This window comes from Panthera pardus, unplaced genomic scaffold, assembly GCF_024362965.1.
Source record: "Panthera pardus isolate Hobbes unplaced genomic scaffold, ASM2436296v1 HiC_scaffold_4, whole genome shotgun sequence".
NCBI lineage: Eukaryota > Metazoa > Chordata > Mammalia > Carnivora > Felidae > Panthera > Panthera pardus.
The window spans coordinates 9,119,576-9,140,141 of NW_026526969.1; the positions used below are offsets into that span (position 1 = coordinate 9,119,576).

Sequence of the window (20,566 nt, forward strand, 5' to 3'; positions counted from 1 at the left end):
CATGTTTATAATGACACTGCTTCTGATTTGACACTTTTATCTATTTAGGGTCTTGATCACACACCAGATGTTTAGTAAACAACTCCAGGCTTCCACAGACCTATTCATCAGACCGTTCAGGTGGCACATGATTGTGATTGTGGGATCAGTCATTGCAATTTGTGTAAGTATATTTCTTTCCACTTGTCTCTCTCTATCCATAGAGCTTGAACCAATTGCTTCCATCCAGGAGAAGGAGGCTGAAGGAAGCTGTCCATTTCATCATTCCACTTTCCTGTTTCTAATCCAGAAACAGAAGTGTCCAAGAGGGACAAGCTCTTAGAAAAAGAATGAGCAAATTATAGCAGGTAGGGGTAACTGTAAGGGAGTCCAAAACACTAGCCTGAAAAACTGAGGGGAAGAAGGAAACCTGAGCTCTCCATGCTTTCTTTCCCCCAAGGTGCTATATTTCTGCTCCAGCCCACCTGGCTCCTTTCTAGATCTTAAAATTGAGATAGCCCCCATACCTGTCTCTAAGGATGCCCTGCTCTCCCTCTCTACCTCTGCATATATGTAAGAGTTTCCTTTTCCCCTTGGTTCCACTAAGAAAAAAAAAAATTGAACTATTCAAAAAGAAGCTCTATCAGGAATAGGGGCGCCTGGGTAGCTCAACTGGTTAAGCGTCCAACTCAGCTCAGGTCATGATCTCATGGTTTGTGAGTTCAAACCCCACGTTGGGCTCTGTACTGACAGCTCAGAGCCTGGAGCCTGCTTCGGATTCTATGTCTCTCTCTTTCTCTCTCTGCCCCTCCCTGCTGTGTTCTGTCTCTCTCTCTCAAAAATAAGTAAACATTAAAAAAATGTAACAAAAGAAAACATTTAAAAAATTTAAGGGAAAAAATAAAAGAAACCTTAAAGATAGAAATCTATGTATGTACAAAGGACAAATCATTTATGTTAAGCTAAATAGCAGTTGTCTTCAAACTGAGTTGCTTCTATAGCTCCGTTTTCTGGGCATTAGTTCAAACTTTTTGCCATTTAGCCTGAGATAAGTTTATTTTTGTTGTTGCTCTGACTAGTTCTGGTGAAACTGAGAATCTTTTCTTGAACATATTTTCTTGTTTTGAGTTATCAGAGAACAGGAAATGAGAATTTACTAGAAAAGTGCTATCTCAGGATAGAGTATGTATCTTAGGGATATGATCCTAGCAGAGGAAAAGATTACTTCAAGAGATGGCATTTCCGGGGCGCCTGGGTGGCTCAATCGGTTGAGCGTCCGACTTCAGCTCAGGTCACGATCTCACAGTCCGTGGGTTCGAGCCCCGCGTCGGGCTCTGGGCTGATGGCTCAGAGCCTGGAGCACGCTTCCGATTCTGTGTCTCCCTCTCTCTCTGCCCCTCCCCCGTTCATGCTCTATCTCTCTCTGTCTCAAAAATAAATAAACGTTAAAAAAAAAATTAAAAAAAAAAAAGAGATGGCATTTCCTGATACCACTATAGAGTGATAAGCCCTTGGGAATTATGGAGGAAGGCAGTCAAGAAAGGTGGCAGCTAGACAAGAGCAGGGAAATGTTGGGAAATTGGTTTCATACAGGGAAATCAGGCAAGTAAGTAAATGCATTCAGGATAATGAGAAACCAGTTTCCATTATTGAAGGACTTACAAATATGGAAAGGGAAGACTGGAATAGACCCTGAGGTGTTGGACTGGAATTGAAGCTATAAAGGGAAATATTTCATAACATTAAAAGGATCGATTCAGCAATCCGTCAAGAGGACATAACAGACCTGTTTATGCATCTAATAACAGAGTTTCAAAATATATGAAGCAAAAACTTACAGGACTTCAAATAAAAAATAGACAAATTCACAATTAGAGATTTCAATATCCCTTCATCTATAATTGACAGTATAAATTGACAGAAAATAGGTTAGCATACCGAAGATGTGAACAACAGTACCAACTGACTTGACCCAATTATGTCATTTATAGAACACTCCGCACAACACAGAAGAATACACATTCTTTTCAAGTGCTTATGGAATGTTTACCAAAATAGATTATATTCTGAATCATAAAACAAGTCTAAATAAATTTAAAATGTTTCAAATCATACAAAATTGTGTTCTCAGATCACATTGAAAATACATTAGAAATCAATAATGGAAAGATTTCGAGAAAACTCCCAAATATTTGGAAACTAGGCAACATCTAAATAGTTCATGGGTCAAAGGAAAATCTTAAAGGAAATTGTAAAGTATTTTGAACAAATGGAAAATGAAAACAGACCTATTAATTTTTGTAGGATACTCACAGGGAAATTTATAGCACTAAATGCCTTTGTCAGAAAAGAAGTAAGATCTCAGACAAATTCTTAGAAATACACAAACTACCAAAACTGAAACAGGAAGAAATAGATCATCTGAACAGACCCATAACCAGCAAAGAAATTGAATTAGTAATCAAAAATCTCCCAACAGGGGTGCCTGTGGCTCAGACGATTGAGCGTCTAACTTCAGCTGAGGTCCTGATCTCAGGATTTTTGAGTTGGAGCCCTGCCTCGGGCTGTCTGCTGTCAGCACAGAGCCTGCTTTGAATCCTCTGTCTCCCTCTGTCTCTGCTCCTCCCCCCTCTCAAAAATGAATGAACATTAAAAAAAAAAAAAAAAAAAAAAACTCCCAACAAACAAAAGTCCAAGGCCAGATGGCTTCCCAAGGGAATTCTACCAGACATTTAAAGAAGAATTAATACTTCTTCTCAAACTGTTCCAAAAATAGAAATGGAAGGAAAACTTCCAAACTCGTTTTATGAGGCCAGCATTACCTTGATTCCAAAACCAGACAAAGACCCTACTAAAAGGAAAATTACTAAAAAGTCAATATCCCTGATGACCTTGATGCAAAAATCCTCAACAAGAAACTAGCAAATCAAACCAAGAGTACATTAAAAGAATTATTCACCATGATCAAGTGGGAATTTATTCCTGGGCTGCAGGGGTGGTTCAATATTCGCAAGTCAATCAATGTGATACACAACATTAATAAAAGGAAAGATATATATGTTAACTAGCTTGGATTTAAATAAAATTTGAAAAAAATAAATAAATAAGAAGGATAAGAACCATATGATCCTCTCAATAGATGCAGAAAAAGCATTTGACAAAATACAGCAACCATTCTTGATAAAAACCCTCCAGAAAGTAGGGATAGATATACATACCTCAACATCATAAAGGCCGTATACAAAAGACCCACAGCTAATATTATCCTCAATGGGGAAAAACTGAGAGCTTTGACTCTGCAATCAGACAACAAAAAGAAATAAAAGGCATCCAGATCAGCAAGGAAGAAATCAAAATTTTGCTATTTGCAGACAACATGATACTCTATGTAGAAAACTTAAAAGACTCCACCAAAATATTGCTAGAACTAATATACAAATTAAGCAATGTTTCAGGATATAAAATCAATGTACAAAAATCTGTTGCATTCCTATTTACCGATAATGAAGAAGCAGAAAAAGAAATCAAGGAATCAGTCTCATTTACAACTGCACCAAAAACCATAAGGTCAAAAGGAATAAACTTAACCAAAGAGGTAAAAATATCTGTACTCTGAAAACTATAGAACACTTATGAAAGAAATTGAAGAAGACACAAAAAAATGGAAAAACATTCCATGCTCATGGATTGGAAGAACAAACATTGTTGAAATGTCTATACTACCCAAAGCAATCTACACATTTAATTCAACCCAATCAAAATACTGCCAGCATTTTTCACAGAGCTAGAATAAACAATCCTAAAATTTTTATGGAACCACAAAAGATCCCAAATAGTCAAAGCAATCCTGAAAAAGAAAAGCAAAGCTGGAGGCATCATGATTCTGGACTACAAAGCAAGTCATCAAGACTACTGGCACAAAAACAGACACAGGGATCAATAGAACAAAATAGAAAACCCAGAATGGACCTACAACTATATGGCCAACTAATCTTTGACAAAGTAGGAAAGGATATCCAACAGAAAAAAGAAAGTCTCTTCAACAAATGGTGTTGGGAAAACTGGACAGCAACATGCAAAAGAATGAAACTGGACCACTTTCTTATACCATACCCCAAAATAAATTCAAAGTGGATGAAAGACCTACATGTGAGACAGGAAACTATCAAAATCCTAGAGAACACAAGCAGCCACCTCTTTGACATGGGCCATAGCAACTTCTTACTAGACACATTGCCAGAGGTAAGGGAAACAAAAGCAAAATTTGTGACGTCATCAAGATAAAATCTTCTGCACAGTGAAGGAAACAATCAACAAAACTAAAAGGCAGCCTACAGAATGAGAAAAGATATTTGCAAATGACATATCTGATAAAGGATTAGTAGACAAAATCTATAAAGGATTTATCAAACAACACCCCCCCAAAAAACAAATAATCTAGTTAAGAACTGGGCAGAAGACATGAATAGACATTTTTCCAAAGAAGAAATCCAGATGGCTGACATATACATGAAAAGATGCTCAACGCCACTCATCATCAGGGAAACACGAATCAAAACCGTGATGAGATATCACCTCATACCTGTCAGAATGGCTAAAATTAACAACACAAGAAACAAGTGTTGGCAAGGATGCAGAGAAAGGGGAACGCTCTTGCACTGTTGGTGGGGATGCAAACTGGTGCAGCCACTCTGGAAAACAGTATGGAGGTTCCTCAAAAAACTAAAAAGAGAACTACCCTACAATTCAGCAATTGCACTACTAGATATTTACCCTAAGGATACAAAAATACAGATTCGATGGGTTACATCACCCTGATGTTTATAGCAGCGTTATCAACGATAGCCAAACTATGAAGAGAGCCAAATGTCCACTGACCAATGAATGGATAAAGATGGGGTGTGTGTGTGTGTGTGTGTGTGTGTGTGTGTGTGTGTGTGTGTATAATGGAATGTTACTCAGCCATCGAAAGAAATGAAATCTTCCATTTGCAATGATGCAGGTGGAGCTAGAGTGTGTTATGCTAAAATGAAATAATTCAGGCAGAGAAAGATAAATATACGATTTCACTCATGTTGAATTTAAGAAACAAAACAGATGAACACATGGGAAGGGGGGAAAAAAGAAAGAGGGGGAAATGAACCATAAGAGACTCTTAAAGATAGAGAACAAACTGAGGGTTGATGAAGGGAGGTGGGTGGGGGGTTGGGCTAAATGGATTGTGGGTGTTAAGGAAGGCACTTGTGTTGAACACTGGGTGTTATATGTAAGTGATGAATCACTAAATTCTACTCTTCTACTCCTGAAAACAATATTACACTACATGTTAACTAACTAGAATTTAAATAAAAATTTGGAAAAAGAAAGAAAAAAAAAAGATCTCAAATCAATGAACTCAGTATCCACCTGAGTTCTGAGAAACTGATAAAGAAGAACCAATTAAGTCCTATGTAAGCAGAAAAAAATATATATCAAAGTAGAAATAAATAAAATAGAAAACAGAAAAACAATATAGAAAATAAATTGAGGGGCACCTGGTTGGCTCAATTGGTTGAGTGTCCAACTCTTGATTTTGGCTCAGGTCATGATCTCATGGTTCATGGGATCATGCGCACGTTGGGCTCTGGGCTGACAGCAAGGAGCCTTCTTGGAATTCTCTCTCTCCCTCTCTCTCTGCCTCTCTCTCTCTCTCTCTCTCTTTCTCTCAATTTCTTTCTCAGAAGAAAAAAAGAAAAAATTGAAAGCTGGTTCTATGAGAACATCAATAAAACTTAAGCCTGAAGTGCAACTAATCAGGAAAAAAGTAAAGACAAAAATTTTCAATATTAGGAATGCAAGAGGTATGTCAGTAAATATTCTGCAGATACTAAATAGATGAATAGATTTAAGCAAGTAAATTTGATAACTTTGATGGTGACAAACTCCTTAAAAGTTTGTCAAATTCCTTAAAAGATACAAACAACAAAAGATGTCTCAGAAAGAAATATATAACCTGAATAGCCTCATACCAATTATAGAAATTGAATTTGCAGTTAAAAAAAAACCTTCCTAGGAGAACCATCATTGTCAAGTGGATTTTATCCCAAGTGTACGAAGCTGACTCAATATTCAAACATCACTAAATGTAATTCACCATGTTAATGGCCTAAGGGAAAAATACATGACCATCTCAATAGATGCAGAAAAAGTATTTGATGAAATTCAACATCTATTCATGATTAAAAGTCTTAGCAAAGCATGAATAAAAGAGAATTTACTTAACCTGAGAAAGGGAATCTACTTAATCATACGTAATGGTTAAAGACTGAATGCTTTTCAGAAAGATCAGGAATATGGCATGGATATCTACTTCCAGCACTCCTCTTTAACGTTGTACTGGAAATCTGAGCCAGTGCAATAAGGCAGTGGGAGAAAATGGTATGCAGATTGGAAAGGAAGTCTCTGTCTAAAAAGGTTTTTTTGGGAGGTTGGTGACTCAGTTGGTTAAGCGTCCAACTTCGGCTCAGGTCATAATCCCACGGTCTGTGAGTTCAGGCCCCATGTAGGGCTCTGTACTGACAGCTCAGAGCCTAGAGCTTGCTTCAGATTCTGTGTCTCCCTTTCTGTCTGTGCCCCTCCCCCGCTTGTGCTCTGTCTCTCAAAAATGAATAAACATTAAAAAAGTTTTTTTGAAAAGCCAAATGAATTATATTTCTATAGATGAACAATTGGAATCAAAAAATTTAAAAATACCATTTCCAATAGCACCACCCAAAAAAGAGAAAAATACTTAGGTATAAATGTAATAAAATATGTGCAAGATCTGTTCACAGAAAACTACAAAACACTGATGAAATAAATCAAAGAAGACCTAAATAAATTAAGACATATACCATGTTAATGGAATAGAGAATCAATATCATTGATATGTCACTTACATGGGCAGGGGCAGGGGAATGTCATTTAAGAAGAAAATCTTAAGAAGAAAATACTAAATCAAAAGGTGAATTTAGGACAGTTAAATGATATAAAACCAAAATATAAAAATCAACTGTATTTCTATATACTAGCAATAAACAAATGGAAAGCTTTATGGGTGGTGGCTTTTCAATGTAGGGTGATTGGAGAATCTGTATGTTAGTACCATTAGGTCTTTCCTCTCAGGTCAGATTCCTCAGAGAAATTTTCCAGGATTCTGCTTTGAGGTTGGTGGCCTGTGCTTAGCTGTCAGTCTTCTAGGAGGTGAGTCTGGGAAGAAGGCTGGGGGTGAAGTTTGGGAAGGGAGGAGAAGAGCTAAGAATTCAGCATATAATCATTCTACTCCCTGGGAAGGGCTCCCCACACATTGGTTTCCATGGTCCTTGGCTTCATCATCTGGGAAGTTCTTCCTTATCCATTATCCACCTTGGTCACATCTGAAGTGGACACCGAAGAGGTAATATTGAGTGTAGCAAAGGACTGTCAATTATCTGTTAAACACCTTTCTCTAAAAACAGAACCTCTAAACCAGGACTTTTTTGTCTTTCTGGAGAGTTGGTTTACTAGCATGCTACTTCAGAAATCCCTGAATTTCAGGGAAGATGAATCCTTACCCAAGCCTAAGCCCTCCAGGCTGAATTGTAACTGGTCTCAACCAATCACGATAATGTCATTCTCCTAGCTCTGGTGGTCAGCTGACACTTGACAATGAAATATAAAGCCAAAGTCTTCTGGGTGGGGCTTTTGGAAAATGTTTTCTTTCCTAATTTAAAGGGGAAAATCCAAGCACAGTTTGCTATTTCCCATTTTACTTGCTGACACATGGACATAAGCACTGGATAGACAGCCATCTTGCACCATGAACAGCAAGTCAACATAATAAGGACAGCATATGGAGGCTGGATCCTTGATGACATTGTTGGAGACACTAACCAGCCTTTCATGCCCTATTCCTGGACATCTCATTTTGTGAGAAAAATAAGACCATCATTCTTAAGCCACTGTGGTTTGGCTTTTATGTAACCACTCCTAGCTCATATAACCAGTGTAGTTGAGCATCTTTTTCTGATGTTTATTTTCTTTTACAGTTCCCCTTTTGTAATATGCCTGTTCATGTATTTTCCCCATTTTCCCACTGTACTATTTATTGTATTCATTTTGACTGTGGTCATTCTTCCTATATTCTGGGTATTAGTCCTTTATCTTTTATACATGTTGTAAATATCGTATTTCATCAATTCCAAGATGTGCATTTTTTCACATTTGAATATCTCTGAAATTGAGATGTCATATAAATTATGGTATTTCATATTGCAGTCAGCAGGGGGCAGAGTTGGCATTGCTGTTGCCATAACCTGAGGCATATTTGCCAAGAAGCCAATGAGGCTCAAAGTTCAGACTCTAGGGGTGTCTGGCTGGCTCAGTCAGTAGAGTATACAACTCTTGATCCCAGGGTCCTGAGTTCAAGCTGAACATTGAGCATGGAGCCTAGTCAAAAAAAAAAAAAAAAAAAAAGTTCAGACTCTAACTAGCTTGGATCTCTACCAACGCCATGGGAGGGGCACTAGCAGTGTCATGTGGTTCTGTAAACTTTATAGTAGTAAAATATTTTAACCTCAATCTGTTAAGGTCATGTATCTTTCTATTACAACTTCCTCTATGTCAGGTGATGTGAGAGTGGTCACGGGCATTTTTTTTTAAGCCTGTTAAGAGAAATTGGAGTTGAGGAACATTTAGTTTTGATGTGATGTGGTTTCCAGACATTCTTGTGTATAGCTAAGTTGTAGTTAGTTGTCTCAGTATAGGAATGGCTTCCAGGAATACTCCTCCCCCACCCTGTGCCAACCCAGCATCACCACACAAAGAAACAGCCAGAGGCCCTACCATGCTTCCTATGACACCCAGCACCAGAAAGAAGTATGTGGGTAGTGGAGAAGAAACAAAATTTGAAACGGCCTTTTCTTTCTTATTGCAAGATGGCTGACACACCTCCAGACACTGAATCCACATCTTAGGTGGAAATAAAATAGGGGCAGTCCCAACTTTATTGGTCCTTTTTGTTTGGTGAGTGACAGCTGTCTCAGATATCTGTTATCAGACCTCTCCTTGTATCTTAATAGCCAGAGCTGAGAAACTCTCAAAAAGATTGAGAAGGTGTAGAATGTGATGTCATGACTGGCTCAGACCAATAATAATATCCTACATGATAATATTGTATCACATTTGGCTATACAAAAATGGAATATGGATGGACAACCAACGGTGTCTGTCACAAACACCCTCCCCAAGTCTGGACCTAGGGAAACCTGCCTGCAGGACAGCCCAGATCTGCACAAGAGACACACTTATACAGGATCACTGTCTCACATACACAGGCCCTGAGAGTTTAGAATGAAGGAAGAAAGAGAACAAGGAAGAATGGCCTCCAAAGCCAACAGGGCTCCCAGACTATCACAGCACTAGACCCATACCCCCCAAAGTTAGAAAATGGTAGCAAATTCCCACCCCTCTGAGCAGTTAATCCAGGAAACAATGTTCCTAGAGCCTAATATAATCCAGTCTCTGGTTTTGCCAAAGAAACAAGCTGAGGTTCAGAGGTAGCCAAAGGCAAATCAATAGGCAAGGAAGAGAAAAGCTTCTTGGTTTCAGGATCACCATTTGGTCTACAGTGGTTGTCTGAAGTCCACAGCCTATGAACTTAAATTTTATTGGGACATTTCCCCCACTAAGGGTGATTGTGTCCTGTGCATACTATAGCAGTAGGAAAAATCCACTGGATTTTTATGTCCTGTGCATACTATAGCAGTAGGAAAAATCTGTGTGCTTCCTCCTCTTCCAGAGAATGGGGTGTGGGACATCCCCTTCTTTTTGAAAATTGTGGAAGTGTGCAGTAGGGAAAACTTCATCAGATCTTACTTAAAGGGCCCATCTTCCCCACATCATGTATGTTTGAAACATCTCAATTTCCTGTTCCCTTTTAGGTTCCATGGTCCTGACATCCAATTGCTGTATAAAGTGTGGGTTCTGTAAATACACAACCTTGAGAAATATGTCTGTCTATCAGTGTGTTGGCATCTTCCATGCTTTGCCCAAAGGCTGTGACCACAGCTTCTTGCACAGCCATTGCTTTGCCCCAAGAAACATGCCTCCCGAGGGCAGTTTCCCTGTTAGCCCCATGTTGGTTTCCCTCTCAACAGGTTCCTGAACAAAATCTGGCGACTCCAAGGCTTTTGCCTCATTTTAGAAATATTCTCCCATTCTTCTCTACTAACTCAAAGCTGGGTAATGAGTCCAGCAGGGAAAGGGGAGAAGACTTTATGTCCAGATTCCATCATAGGCAGGAGTAGTCAATGAAATATAAAAAAAAGTTGTTGGGTGGTACTTCTAAAGCTATCTTGATGCCCTGATTTTCCTCCTTTGTGTTGCCCAAAAATGAATGTGATGACTGGAGCTCCAGTAGCCTTATTGGGACCATGAGAGAAATGCAAAGAGAGACCTTGGTCTGACATCCTTAAGACCAAAGCTACCAATTGTCTACTTTCAGATACTCATTGAGAGAAAATTAAATTTTCTTGGCTTATGCCAATGAAGTTAATGTCTGTTACTACCAGCCAAAAGCAATTCCTTACTAACACATTTGCCTTATTTCTGCTTTTGAATTTTCCAGTATGTGAATAACTTGTTATTTTAATGTCGGCAAAAATATTTGTGTGTCACCTCTTTCTTTGTAGAGGAGGGTTTGTTTCTGGTAATATATTTCTTTCCTTCATTCTCTAGTCATTTCGGAAAGCTTCAACTATGCTTTTAATATTTTTTTTTTAAAAATTTAATGCTTATTTTTGAGAGAGAGAGAGAGAGAGAGAGAGAGAGAGAGAGAAGGAGCAGGGGAGGAGCAGAAAGAGAAAGAAACAGAGAATCCGAAGCAGGCTCTGCGCTGTCCAGGCTGTCAGCCAAAAGCCCAATGTGAGCTCAAACCCACAAACCATGAGATCATGACCCGGGCCAAAGTTGGATGCTCAACCAACTGAGCCATCCAGCTGCCCCGATATTTTAACATGCTTTAAAAATTAGTCCATTTTCCTCTCCTTCATTATGGCCTTTATGTATCATCTTTTTCTTTGCATTCCTTTTTTTTTTTTAATGTTTATTTATTTAGTTTGAGAGAGAGAGAAAGAGCAGGGGAGATACAGAGAGAGGGAGAGAGAGAGAATCCCAAGCAGCCTCTGAGCTGTTAGTGCAGAGCCCAATGTGGGGCTCAAACCCATGAGCTGTAAGATCATGACCTGAGCCAAAATGAAGAGTTGGACAATTAATTGACTGAGCCACCCAGACCCCCCTTTTGCAATCCTTTTAAACAAATCCTAATCCCCCCTAGACAGATGAACCCCCTGACTTGGGTGGAGATGATATACTCCAAAACACAAAACAAACAAAACTAGCGGCACCTAGCTAGCTCAGTCAGTAGAGCATGTGATTCTTTAAAAAAAAAAATTTTTTTTTAATGTTTTTTTATTTTTGAGAGCAAGAGAGAGAGAGCACAAGTTGGGAAGGGGCAGAGAGAGGGAGACACAGAATCTGAAGCAACCTCCAAGCTCTGAGCTGTCAGCACAGAGCCCAGTGCAGAGCTTGAACCCACGAACTGCAAGATCATGACCTGAGCCAAAGTCGGTCGCTTGACCGACTGAGCCACGCAGGCACCCTGAGCATGTGATTCTTAATCTCAAGGTCGTGAGTTCAAGCCCTACATTGTGTGTGGAGCCTACTTAAAATTAAAAAACAAACAAACAAAAAAACCCCACAACTATATGCTCTCTCTCCTTGATAATCTAACCCCCTTTTTAGGAGCAGATTCTTAGATCAAAGTCAACAGCAGATACCCAGTTTTTGCCTACTGAAGTCCATGCAGTTAAAATCCAGGGGCAAACCGCGCTTGGATGCCTCAGTTGGTTTAGCCTCCGACCTTGGCTCAAGTCACGATCTCACAGTTCATGAGCTCGAGCCCAACATCGGGCCCTGAGCTGACAGTGCAGAGCCTGCTTCAAATCCTCTGTCTCCCCCTCTCTGCCCCTTCCATTCTCATGCTCTCTCAAAAAATAAACACTAAAAAAATAAATAAAAATAAAAAAATAAAATCCAGGGGCAAGACTACAGCCATCAACCGCAATGTGGGTCATCACAGCCTGCAGAGACCAAAGGCCCATGCTTACTAGAGAGTTTACAACCAGTTTAGGGAGAACCTCGTTGGAATATAAATTTGAAACAATTTTAATTCTTCCAGTTGTTGCTATGCAATGTGTCTGTTCACTACTATCCTTCCCCTTAACCACATCTCTGTCTTATTCCATAACTTAAAAAAAAATTTTTTTTATTGTTTATTTATTTTTGAGAGAGACAGAGTGTGAGTGGGGGAGGGGCAGAGAAAGAGGGAGACAGAATCTGAAGCAGGCTCCAGGCTCCAAGCTGTGAGCACAGAGCCCAATGCGGGGCTCCAATCCATGAACCATGAGATCATGATCTGAGCTGAAGTCGGACGTTTAACCGACTGAGCCACCCAGGCACCCCTAATTCCATAACTTTTAAGTCAATTTCAGTTGTGAAATTCAGTCGATCTCATGTCTCTAAGACTCAGCTCTATTCATTTTAAACTTCACCTTCATATCCAGTTCAAAATTCTCCTCTGCTCTATTCTTTCTCCCTCTGTCCCCTCTTGCCAGGTTCAGCCAAGGTTCTGGCTGATATGAGTCTGTGGGAGGCATGCTCTGCTCACACATATCTCCCTCATTCCTCCGCCCTCTATTTCTCCTCTGATACGGGAAGGGAAACAAAGAGAAGGAGAAATAGCCTCCATCCTGTCACTAACCTGACAAAGTGGCCATCCCTTCTTGTTGACTGATCAAAGTTGCTGACCAGCTCATTAACTATTGCCTTGATGACAGGGTGGTGGCTCCAACAGGCCCTGCAGGTAAAGGACTCGCTGTCAAGCCACTCCCAGAGCCACTGGCAGACTCTGGTCTCATTCCCCAGTTGCATGGGTGCCTGATAAGACTGTGGCCTCCACAGTTCTCAGTCCCAAACTATGCCAACAACTCATACTATACAGAAAAATTGGAATTCCAGGGGCTTAAGTAAGTGCCTCTGGGGCAGGTCCCAGTGATCTGCATGAAGGAAATAGCTCCTCCTTTCTCTCCCCGTGTGCTGCAGTCCTTTCTTCCTGATGTAGGCCCCAAATCTTTCTTCCTGCTCATGTTGATTTTATCCAGGAGATACATAAGGAGGGGCCTTGGGCATCCCCTGTGCCCTGGCCCTGGTGAAACATGGGAGTATCACATGGCCAGAGTGTGTATGTGTCACCTAATGTCTGTGCTGAGGAAAGGCTGAGCGAAGGGGTCCAGATCCCTGACGCTAAAGTGTAGTCAGAGGACAAATCGGAAGCAGGGTAAATAAATGCTAGAGACTGCCAAATACTGATGGGCCGTCAAACTGGATTTACTTCCTTCCCTGGGAGGAATTGCTGAGCATTCGTACTGTGATTTTGAGCCATGTGGATGTCCCCCTGAGGCAAGGCCAATTTAGGCTTGTGGTTACCTGAGACTTGGATTTTGGTTGGGGGCTAGAGATAGCTGGAGCCACAGCCCACTCCCTCCCCACTGCCCCCTTCTATCTGCACATCTCTCCTTCTTGCCTCCTTTGCAGGGAAACACCACGACCCCATGAGTCTGATTCCATTGACTACTCCCCAAGGTGGACCTCTAGCTCATTCCTCTGTGTGTGAAGGAAACTCTCCTTCTCAAATCCGGGATGGAGATTATAAAGGTTGGGTTGTAGAAAGAGAAAATACAAAGGGGAAGGAGAATTTATCCTGGGTTTTGGAGTCCAGAGAGAGAAGGACGTGTAATGGGTGAGGAGAGCTGGAAAGTGGGGGGGCGGGGCTAGGTCCAAGCCTGGACACCCCTCAGCTGGCAGTTAGAGTGTATGCATCCCAAGTGAGCAGGTGATGGGGCAGAAGCCAGTGGGGACTGGGAGATAGATGAGTGAGTGTGTATGTGTATGCACATGAGCGGGGGTGGGGCAGAGAGAGAGGGAGAGAGAATCCCAAGCAGACTCTGTGCTGTCAGTACAGAGCCTGACTCGGGGCTCAATCCCATGAATGGTAATATCATGACCTGAGTTGAAATCAAAAGTCAGACACTTAACCAACTGAGCCACCCAAGGTTCCCCAAGACATAGGGTTTTAAACATGAGATATCTGCACGTGTGTGTGGTGGTAGCTCACACACCAGCTTTGGATCAGAAGCGGCATGACATAGGGCTGGTAGGATTCCTGCCTGAGATCCACCAGGCAGAGGAGGACTATGTCTGTTGAACTGATACCTTCCCAGAAGAAAGGTGAAGAGACACAAACCACTGACAGTTTCTTCTTTTTCTGTCCACAGATCTTGTACATCAGAGTTTCCTGGCCTAACAGCATGGTCCCTCTGCCCCCACAGCCCCGCCCCGCCTGCAAGTCCTCTGGCTCTCTCCCCAAGGAGCTCTCGGACCTGACCCATCTTCTGCACTGGCCTCCCACCCCAGGAGATGCGGGGGAACTTTTGGCCTCCACCAGTCCCCAGACTTCCACCTACCACCTGAGGGATCGTTCCCAGGCCAGCTACACCCTGGGAGGCTCCCTAGAGGCCATCCTTGTCGCCAGAGACCACCAGGGCAGGCCCAAGACCTGTGGTGGAGATCTGTTTCGGGCACAGCTGCTGGGTCCCCACCTGAAGGCAGGAGTCCCTGGGGATATCCAGGATCTGGAGAATGGCACCTACCTGTTGTCCTTCCCTCTGCTGTGGGCTGGGCAGGCCCAGGTGCGGGTGCAGCTGATCCACTCCAGCGAGGCAGTTAGGGTCCTGCGGGGAATCTGGAGAGACCAATGGGCCACAGTTGATTTCATGGGCTATTTCCGAGGACCCACAGGATATGAAGAAATTGTGACTTGCAATGTTAACCCCCTGCTAACTGGGGAGGAAGAGTCTACCTGTCACTACAAGGATGAAGATTCTGGTGAGCTCTGGTTCTGTGCTCGACCCCCAACCCTGCCCTGCAACTCACTGGTAGGGCATTCAAGTGGACATTACTGGAATGTGACCACACCACACGAGGAGGCCCTGCTGGCATGGTAAGAAACCCAGCATTATCTGGGATGTCTGCCCTAACCCTCGAACCCCAGTCCCTGTGATATTCTGCCTGAACAACTACTCTTATTCATCTATTCTCTTCTATTAGATGTGTTTCCTACTGCGTGCCAGGTCTCATACTAAGTGCTGACTACTTCTGCGTAATGGTCAGCATACCTGCCCTCTACAAGTTTTCAATGAGGAGATTCCTGACTTTTGTTTGGGTTTGTTTGTTTGCTTATATTTTTGTTTGTTTGTTTGTTTGTTTTTTGGGGAGAGAGAGAGAGAGAGGGAGAGAGAGAGAATCTTAGGCTCCACACTCAGTGTCAATTCTGACACGGGGCTCAATCCCACGACCCTGGGATCATGACCTGAGCCAAAATCAAGAGTCAGACACTCAACTGACTGAGCCACCCAGGCGCCCCTATGGAGATCCATGACTTTGGAAAACACAGTGTGATGAGTGCCTAAGTGCAGTATACATTGCGTGGCTTGGGGACATGGAGAAAGGGCAACCCACCTGCCTGTGATGATCGGGCAGGTGACAATTTAGCTAAGGCTTGAAGGAGAAACATGGACCTCTGGCAGAAGAGAAGCATTGCAGGCATCTTTGCTCTTCTGACTGCCCCTGTAAGGAGAGATGTAGGGTAGAAATTACCAGCATATGTGGTCGGAGAGTATGGAGGGTGGATGTGACCCCCGAGTGAGAGGGGAGCAGAGCCTGAAGCCCGGAAGCTGAGAAAGGCTGAGAACTGTCCTCAGTCTCAGGGCGGGGTGGGGGCAAGCCTCCCTGGGTGGACACAAGATGGGAGTCATGGAGGGGAGATGGGCAAACAGCCTACTGTCCCTGAGATCTGAGGCAGGGTGGGGGTTAGAGAGACCCAAGGGAGAAGGGAGGCATTTTTTAAGGTGGGAGACCTGTGCATCTGGTCTCCAGCAGGGAGAGTAGGGGGTGGAGGTAAAAATGGGGTCCCAGAAGGTGGCAGGGTGGAGGCAGAGTAGGGGTGGAGGGACACCCCCACTGAGTGGGGGAAGAGAAGAGCCAGAGGTGTTTACAGAGCAGGCTGGCTGCTGCTGCACCACCCCAAGGAGCACAGAAGTTCTCACTGGCTGCCGTGAGGACTGGAGGAGGTGAGCCGAGCCGGAGGCCCTGGCGGTGCTGAGGTGCCTGCTGGCCTCACCAGGTACCCATCTCTGGAGGCTCTCAGTAGTTCGTGTCTGGGGAATTCCCACTAACATTTCCTTCCTGGCATGAGAATTTAGCACCAGGTAACCTTGGTCTTTCCAGACCAATTCTTATGCTCCCTTTGGTCAGAAAAGGAGAATCACATATCCTTTTTGCATTGGTCGATTAAAAATACATCTAAGGTTATGGGGTGCCTGGATGGCTCGGTCAGTTAGGCATCCGACTGATTTCGGCTCAGGTCAGGATCTCGCGGTCATGAGATCAAGCCCCATGTCAGGCTCCATGCTGAGCGTGGAGCCTGCTTGGGATTCTCTCTTTCTGCCCCTCCCCCACTTGCACTCTCTCTTGCTCTAGCTCTGTCTCTCAAAATAAATAAATAAACATTAAAAAATAAATCTAAGGGTAAAAACAGGAGCCATATCAGGATGTCACTTGGGGTACATCCCAGAAGTCTCTGGAGTGAGAGTACGTGGGTTCTGATCCTGGCTCCACCTGCTCGACTTGCCAGCTTCTGTCCATGTGATCTCTGGCAAGTCACTTAACCTGTCTGAACCTCTGTTCTCTCATTCATAGAGGGGGATAATAATAGTCCTTCCCTCATAGACTTGGGGTGAAGAGCAAATATATTAATGTGTATAAAGTGCTTAGAACAGGGACAGCATGTCTCAGCTCTCTTGGCTGTTACAATCTTGGCCCAAGTGTTTTGCTGCTGTCAAGTGGCCCCTGCTCTGTCAGACATGGTCCAAAGTCGTAGAGGTCCTGGGGATGAGAGAGCAGGGCAGACGTGGCCCCATCCTGTGGGAGCTAACAGTGTATTGATAGAAGTTTGGTGTTAAACAGATAACCACACACGTGAGGAATGTATAGCGGACATGAATTTGCAGCCCCAAGGTCAGGTGTTTTCTGTATATCAACTTTAATCCCATCTGAGGACCTCTGCAGCCAGGCTGGTGGGAAGAGCTCCCTTCACCGAGGGTCCTGCAAAGATACTGACGCCTTGGCCATCTGGGATCCTCCCGTAGTCCTCCCCAAAGTGCCCGCTGTTCAAGCTTGTGTAATCTTGGGCTCTGATGGGAGGGCAGGCGTCTTCCACCTGGGTCCAGAGTCCTTAAGATCATCCTTTACCTGCTTCCTGAAGCTGTCACCTCTAGGGGGCACTAGGGCCCTGACAGTCTCAGGGCAGGCCATACTCCTGCATTTTTCTAGCTTGTAGGAATATTCTCATCCCTTCTCCCCTCCAGAAGCAAATTCCCCTCTCCTCCTCAGACACAGCCCCTTCAGTAAGTCCATTCCTTCATTCAGCAAATGCATGCTGACCACACTGTACATGCATGGCCCTGCTGGAACTGGGAACGCAGCAGTGAAGATACAACAAGGACCTTGCCTTGGTAAAGCTTATTTACAACAGGAGAGAGGATGATAAACAATAAACATAACAATATGTAAATAGTATAGAATGCTAGAGGAGATGGGGCACCTGGGTGGCTCAGATGGTTAGACGTCCGACTCATGATTTCAGCTCAGGTCATGATCTCAAGGTTTGTGGGTTCGAGGCCCGCGTCGGGCTCTGATGCTGACAGCTCAGGGCCTCCTTGGGATTCTCTCTCTCTCCTTCTCCCTCTCTTTCCCTCCCTCACTTTCCCTCTCTCTCTCCCCCTCTCTCTCAAAAATAAATAAATAAACTTTTAAAAATTAAAAAAAAAAAAGAACGCTAGAAGGAGATTCGTGCTAGGGGAAATTGAAAACATACACGAGGTAAGGATTAGAAGTCCGACGGGGGCAGGTTGCGGTGTTAAATAGGGGGTCAGGATAGACCTCATTAAGAATTTGGCATTCCGGGGTGCCTGGGTGGCTCAGTCGGTTAAGCGGCCGACTTCGGCTCAGGTCACGATCTCGCGGTCCGTGAGTTCGAGCCCCGCGTCGGGCTCTGTGCTGACAGCTCAGAGCCTGGAGCCTGTTTCAGATTCTGTGTCTCCCTCTCTCTCTGCCCCTCCCCTGTTCATGCTCTGTCTCTCTCTGTCTCAAAAATAAATAAACGTTAAAAAAAAAAATTAAAAAAAAAAAAAAGAATTTGGCATTCCAAGCTCCATGCTGAGTGTGGAGCCTGCTTGGAATTCTCTTTCCCCCTTTCCCTCTTGCCCCTCCCCCACTCATGTGCATTCACTCTCATGCTCTCTCGCTCTCTTTTTCTCTCTCAAAATAAATAAACTTACAAAAAAAGGAGAAGAAGACGAAGCTGACATTCATGCAAAGACTTAAAGGGAATGAGAGAGTTGGCCCAGGATGTACCTGAGACGAGAGAGTTCCAGGCAGAGGAAATGCCATAGTGTGCCTGGAACAGCAAAGGAAGCCAAATAGCTGAGATGGGGTGAGGGACGGAGAGGTGGGCAGGTGAAGACCAGCGGTGTTAAGCGAAGGATGCAGCATGACAGGAAGGGCTCTGTGACTACACTGATTTTTTGCTGTAAGTGTAAAGGGAGTCATTGCAGGATTTTGAGCAGAAGATGGACACGCTATGATTCACATCATTTACAGGGTCTCAGACCGTTGCATTGAGAATGGACTGCAGGTTAAGGGAGAATCAGGGAGACTGAAAGGTAGGAGGCCTCTGCTTCAGGTTGCAGTAGTAGAGGTGTCCACAGTGATTCATTTCTGGGTATATCCTGAAGGCAGTGCCCATAAAATGTCCTGAGAGAACACGGAATGTGCTAAAAAGCGAGAACTCACATGTGGCTGTGGGGCTTGGGGCCCGCTTCCCTGGAAGGACAGTTGCAGGTGGGGGGAAGGGTGGGGGTAGAGATCAGGAGTTTGGTCACATGCATTAGACACCAAGTGGAGGTGTTGAGCACATGGCTAGACTCACAAACCTGGAATCTGGCAGAGAAGTCTAGGCTGGAGATCTTGGCTGAGTGAGACCACCAAGGGAGGGAGTGTGATCCGGATAGAGGAGTGAAGGCTGAGCCTGGAGCATGGGAAGAAGGGGGCTCACACAAGGGGCTACCAGGGGAGGGAGGTGTCCTGGCAACCAGGAGAAGAGCGAGTCCCAGGGATCAGGGAACAACTGCTGGTCTAATCGTGATCGGGGAGAATCCAGCAGGAGTGGGCCCAGTAGGACCAAGAAGAGAGTTAGCACTTCTTACAAAAGGCTCCAAGCCCCTTCCTGTATAAATCATGTTTATAATTCCCTGTATTTTTGTGATGCTTTGATGCCTTGGGGCCATGTGGACCCAGGGAGGGCCAGCCCCTCCCAGGGTTAGCTAGCTCTTAGAGACGCCTTGAGCATACCACCCAATTTTAGTGCACCCCACCACCCTGCCTCCCTCTATCAGGCTCCTACAGTCTGGGCCAATGTCCTGGGCCTGAAATCACCCCAGAGCCAGTTACTGACAACCAGAATCTGCCTCTATAGCCCAGACCCCATTGAAATCATTCAAAGGCTCCAATCCCAAGCCTCCTCAGCTGCTTACCCTTCCTTGCCTATTCCTTCCTGTGAAAATCACTACAAAGGTTTGTGCCCTCTGTTTGTTCTTACTCCCTCTGCCCCCAACTGACCCTGGTGCATCCCCCTGTGGCCCCATGTGGTGCACTGTGCCCCTGCCTCTCAGGGACTCTGAGTAACCCCCTGTCTTTCTCATGGCCATCATCTCCTGATGTGTTGGCCTCCCCAAAAAGCCTGGGTACATAAAAAAAAATTTTTTTTTAATGTTTATTCATTTTTGAGAGACACAGTGAATGGGGGAAGGGCAGAGAGAGAGGGAGACACAGAACCTAAAGCAGGATCCAGGCTCTGAGCTGTTAGCCCAGAGCCCGACGTGAGGCTTGACCTCACAAACCATGAGATCATGGCCTAAGCCGAAGTCGGACGCTTAACCAACTGGGCCACCCAGGCGCCGCATGCCTGGGTACATTTTAAAACAGCTCTGCTTCCTGCACTGATGGAATCCCCGAGGCAAAGAACCTGGATCCCTGAACTCCAGCTTGCAATCCCTCTCCTGACCCCAAGCCTTCAGTATCTCCCAGGAGCCCTGACACTAGACAGATGCCCTTGATTTTGAGAACTTCCTTTCCTCCAAGAACCCCAGTCTCACCTCAGCCCAGGGTGCCTTCCCATCACGCATTTCCATTAAGGGCTTCCCTCTTGCAAATTGGTTTCTCTTCAGGAACTTGACAGACAAGGTCCTCCCTCAGGGTATTTCTCCAATCTGGGTAGCCAAGGAGAGCAACAAGAGTCTGGGTAAGTGACACTGGGGCTTGCAGAAAAGGCAGCACGTGTTCCATGCCTGTGGCT

At 44.0% G+C, this 20,566-nt stretch overlaps 1 protein-coding gene and 1 long non-coding RNA gene across 7 annotated transcripts in view; one reads left to right on the forward strand and one right to left on the reverse strand.

Moving 5' to 3' along the window:
• Window positions 1-20,566, forward strand: part of LOC109251272 (NXPE family member 3-like) — a 67,459-nt gene that overhangs the window by 43,902 nt on the left and 2,991 nt on the right. For all 6 annotated transcript variants that reach the window (XM_053894062.1, XM_019422698.2, XM_019422699.2 and 3 more), the window contains 3 exons: window positions 49-163; window positions 14,370-15,094; window positions 20,439-20,512. In XM_053894062.1, coding sequence (XP_053750037.1) covers window positions 49-163; window positions 14,370-15,094; window positions 20,439-20,512 — 914 coding nt within the window. The remainder of the gene's footprint in view (window positions 1-48; window positions 164-14,369; window positions 15,095-20,438; window positions 20,513-20,566) is intronic.
• On the reverse strand, window positions 14,745-20,522 carry LOC128774739 (uncharacterized). Its single transcript, XR_008419183.1, has 3 exons — window positions 20,367-20,522; window positions 15,613-15,720; window positions 14,745-14,836 (listed from the first exon to the last, which is right to left on the reverse strand). It is a non-coding gene; the product is annotated as an uncharacterized LOC128774739 (long non-coding RNA).